The following is a 5,216-nucleotide window of genomic DNA, read 5'->3' on the forward strand; positions in this document are numbered from 1 at the left end:
GGCCTGTTGGTTTTCCTACCAGAGCGTCCATCTGCTGCAGCTTCCTGCTCTGATCCTGCACGCGCTCGCTCTTCATCTCAATCACAAACACCAGAGACTCCTGCTCAGACTCCCAGAATGCACCTGGGCTGCCGTGGGCCTGAGGAGTACCGAGTTACAGAGAACGCCATGAGAAATGCGGCGACACCGACGTGCAGCTGACACATCGACGCCTCCTCACCTCGCAGACGCCTGACCGGCTCTGCAGCAGATTGTTCACTTTTTGACAGTCGGTGTTAAATTCAGAATAAAAAAAAAAAATCACTTCAAAATTCAGATTTAATTTTAAAAATGTTGCATACGCGTCAGTCTGCACACACCTGAATATTTCTCTGCAGGTCTTTCTTAAACGTGGAGTCCTGGACTCTCTGTCTGAGCTCGTTATAAACCTGCAGATCTGCCGTCAGCTGCTCCACTTCTCCCTGCAGCCACAACATGACACAACACAAACAAATAAAGGTTTATTCAGAACAGGACAGCACAAATTAATAAATACACGAGGTATAAAAATGCCAGAATTAGCCAGGAGGCTGTTTTTCACCGAGTCATCGGTCGAGGTTTTACTCAGTCTGCCTAAATACAACAGAGCCAAAAAAAACTACAAAGAAATAAGTCACACAGTTTAAAAGACGTCCTTAAAAAACGTCAGCAAGAGAAAAAAAAATAACAAAAACTTAACTAAAAAAAAGAGCAAGACGTGCAATTTAAAGATGGAAAATAATATATCAAATATTATTATCATTATTAAGAAATATTAATGTTACTGCAAAGTTACTGACATCTGAATCTGAATTTTATTTTTTTGTTTTTTACCTTGAGGACGTTCTCGGCAGCCTGAAACTTTTCTGTCTGTTGAGTTTTCTCCTGTTCGTGTTTCTTCTGCAGCTCTGCAAACAAAAAAACATCCTCACAACGTCACGTACAAACACAAACCTCTGCGCTCCTGTTCGCCGCATTCATTTGGTCTTTTGAGCACCTTAAATTGTCCTTTGTTCTCCTTTAATCACCACAAACTCTGCTGTACATTTTATTTCACATTTGTCAATTTAACATAACATGAAGCTGCCAGGAACCCAAAATACAAGACCGGCGTCTATAAAAACGTGATATCAACTCAGAATATTAGTAAAGAACGGTTCAAAGTTCAGATTATTTGCATGTAAAGTGAGTGATTTTGTTCCTTTTTTCTTTTTTTGTAGCACAGAGAACCGCTGGCTGAGAAACTCTCATTTCAAACCTGAAAGATAAACTCTTGGATTTGGAAAGGATTCATCTTGAATCTTTCATCTTTTTTATCCATAAAAGTACGTGGTTATACTCGTGAAACTCTTCATGTGTCTGCAGTTTGTTACCTTCCACGTTCCTCTCGTGTTCTTCAGTCGCTGTTTGACTTTTTTGTTCGTGCAGGACGTTCAGATCAGCCGTCGTCTCTGTTTTCACCTGAAAAGTCGCATCAGAGAGAGACAAAGTGACGGATCCTCAGGAGGAAATGATGATAAAACACACAAAACAACGTCTGTGAAAAAATTCAAAAGTTCATCAAGACACCAGCGCTCACACACTTTTTACCCAGAAATTTCCAGGACTTTTCCAGGACCTTGAGACAGATTTTTAAGACCACACATTCTCTGAAATGATCATTGATACTCCCTATTGACTCTTTTTTATTACCACATTATAGCTTTTTAAAATATATATTTAAAAAATAATGATTCAGATCAGGATAAATATTTAAATAAAACTACGGGACTGTTTGTTATTTATGAGAGGGGAGGGGGTGGTGCAGAAGAGGGAGAGGGAGGGAGGCACGTCGATTAAATTTGTAAGAAACTGCTGATTTTCTATTTCAAAAATATATATTTATTTTTTTCCTTGCTAATTTGAAGATCTTTTTTCTTGACATTTTTGGGGGGGTTTTTAAAGAAAACAATGTCTGACAACTTATTTTTCTTTAAAAAATGTTAACTGAAAAAAACTGGCACCATTTATCGCAGCCACAAACTGTAAAAGCAGAAATGATCATTTGCAAATTTGCAGCAGTTCTTGAACACAGGTTTGTGAAACAAAATTCAATGACTTTTCCCAAATTTTTCTGGGTATGTTTAGTTTTCCGAGACTTTTCTAGGCCTGGAAATTGCTGTTTGCAAATGTCATGATTTTTCCAGGATTTCCATGACCGTATGAACCCTCAGAGGCAGAAACCGGAGACGTGTGTGTTCACAGCTGCTGTGTGAATCTCGTCTATGAATAAACTCTCTGAGTCTGAGATCTCGGAGCCAGAGACGTCACGTGACCGTGACATCGCGTCCACTCAGAGCGCTTCCTCTGCTGCTGGCTGTGCGACCACCTGGACCTGGAGCACGCACGGACCTCCCGCGCCGAGGCCGGTTTGACATGGTTCATTTACACCTCTGTGTCCGCTCTGTTTCCTCGTAAAGATCAATAAAGTTCGACGGATCCTGAAGGATGACCTCCTCACCTTGTCGAGGATGCTCAGGACGAGGGCGCACACCTCCTCGTTGGCGTGGCGTCTCAGAAGCTCCGCCCTCTCCGGGTTCCCATTGGCCTCCTTTAAAATCCTCAGCTGCCACTCAAAGCGCTCGAGCTGCTTCTGCAGACAGACGTCCGGCTCGCAGGACGCACGTTTACCTGCAGACACACACGAGGCCACAGCGGAGCATTTAAAAACACACACACACACACACACACACACACTCTACTAGTTTACAGTCATTTCATTTACTTTAATCTTCTTACTTTGTCTTATTTCTCGGTTTAAGTTAACTTCCCCGGGCTCCCTGCGTTGTTTAGGACTCATTTTTAAGTAACTTTACGTGTTTATCTGCATATATTGTTAATTATTTGTCATTTATAATCCTTTGCAGCCCCTCAGACACTCTGCTGCTGCCTTTTTTTAATCTTATTTTATTCAAATGCATCATATTGGATTTCTTGGCCGATTTGCTAACAACTCATTCGACTGATATCGATAATTATTTTTTTTAGAAAATTATTCACCTTCTTTCCCAGATTCCTCTGACTCAATACGCCTCTTTTTCTGTATTCCTATAACCCGATTTATGTTTATTTTTCTATGTATTTTCATTTATTTACTTATTTATTTTAGTGACTGTTTATCTGTTTGGTAAATTTTTGTCAATTATATTCTTCACACATGTTTATCTTCAAATATTGTTTTGTTACCTGAGCTGTAACATTTACTGATGTTGTGTACATATACTCTTTAATTTAAAAAAGGAGTACCTGAGTACTTTGGATCGGGATTAAGATGACGCTGAATTTAAAACATCAGACGAGACTTAAGATAAAAAGAAACTGGTTCCTGTGTATTTGTATTTGTAAAGATCAATGTAGCGGAGAAGAAGTAAAACGTAGCATTAAAACAAAGACTAAAGAGAAGTACAAATACCTCAAATTCACACAAAAGTACTTGAGTTTGTGTTTTTCACTCTTCAGCAGCCGAAGAGTTAAAAACAAACCACAGATAAACGTTCAGGAAATGTTTCTGACTGATGTAAGTTTAACCTGTCAATTACATCATCAACATGTTGAGAGAGACACACACACACACACACACACACACACACACACACACACACACACACACACTCAGCTGTTTGGACTTGATGTTTTCAGGCCTCAACAGTAACTTCAGCTTCATTAACTCTAATAAACGTCATTATTAACCCTGTAAAAACCTGCGTATTTACTCGTATTGAGCACATTATAAAGAAGAAAACATCACAAACACCAAAGTGGCCACAAATTCGGACATTTTATAATCCTCTGCCGCTCTTCCTGAGGTTTCTTCCTCTTTTCCTGTTACAGGGGTTCTTTTTGGGTTTCTCCTCGGCTGATGTGAGGGTCTGAGGGCAGAGGGATGGTGCCTGCTGTAAAGCCCTCTGAGGCAAACCGAGTTTGTAATAATGGGCTCTATAAATAAAACTGACCTGACTAATTTTCTGACTAAGTTTCACGTAACATCTGTACTGTCCATCCACGGTGACTCACAGAGAGACGACGACAGCGTCTTCACACCTTCCTGTTTCAAATGAGACCGGCGGCTCGTAAACTGCAGCAAACGAGGCCGAGAATCGACTCCAGTCGGCGCTGATTCACAGCTTCACAACAGACGGTTCATTCTCGCTGTTTTTATTTAATCACTTCATCATGTTTCCATATCAGCTGCTCTAAATAACATTTTTTAATTATTGTATTTAACTGTTAATATTTCCCATTATTATTATTTATTTATTTATTATTGGTGTTGTTTTAATTAAAATTATCTGAGTAATTTAAAAAAAAAAAAAAGAGTTTAAATAACCATTAAATTCATTTTTGGATTAATCGAATTGCCAAAAACCATTGTTAGGTGCAACCCTGATCCAATCAGATCGATGGATGAGAGGAGCAGCTGCTGCAGAGGCGAGTGAAAGCAAACTTTCAAACCCAACAGAATTAAGTTTCACTGCACCTGATGTTCTGCTGCTCCGTCTGTGCCCAGAGTACGCTCTGCGCTCCGGCAGTGTGGAACAATCAAGAAAAGAGCGGTTTCTATATATTATTTAAAGAGAGCTCGCCTAATAAACACTCCAGCTCCAAAAATAAAAACTAAATATGTGGCGACAGATATTTTAATAGTTGCAGATCGCTTCAAATACATAAATGTGTGGAAAACCCTGACAGCGTTTTATCCAATTAGACTGCAGCTCCTCTGTTTGGTTGTATTTGTTCACAGTAAAGTCCTACTCTTTCAGACGTGTGTCGACAGTCGACGCAGCGTCTGCAAATACAGTATATGTCGATGACTGCAGACGATTCTCATGACATCTGGTTCAGAAAACAGGAACCGAGAGAACATCGAGAGGCTGAACGCAGTCAGAGGAGGAAACCCCCCCCCCCCCCCCCCCCCCCCACACACACACACACACACACACACTGACACACACACACACACACACCCACACACACACACACACACACACACACACACACACACACACAAACACCGACACACACACACACACAAACACTGACACACACACACACTAACACACCGACACACACACACACAAACACACAGACACACACAGACACACAGACACACACACACACACAGACAGACAGACACACAGACACACACACACACACACACA

At 40.6% G+C, this 5,216-nt stretch overlaps 1 protein-coding gene across 1 annotated transcript; it reads right to left on the reverse strand.

The window, feature by feature from the left end:
- Positions 1-4: 4 nt before the first annotated feature.
- Positions 5-2,755, reverse strand: LOC121938276 (coiled-coil domain-containing protein 69-like; the record flags this gene model as incomplete). The annotated part of the gene is made up of 5 exons (XM_042481542.1): positions 5-139; positions 360-461; positions 853-926; positions 1,392-1,479; positions 2,519-2,755. Coding segments are annotated over 5 exons (636 nt in total), but the record flags the coding sequence as incomplete, so codon positions are not given.
- Positions 2,756-5,216: the final 2,461 nt, after the last annotated feature.

The sequence above is a fragment of the Plectropomus leopardus genome, unplaced genomic scaffold (genome assembly GCF_008729295.1).
Source record: "Plectropomus leopardus isolate mb unplaced genomic scaffold, YSFRI_Pleo_2.0 unplaced_scaffold2905, whole genome shotgun sequence".
Classification (NCBI taxonomy): Eukaryota; Metazoa; Chordata; class Actinopteri; order Perciformes; family Serranidae; genus Plectropomus; species Plectropomus leopardus.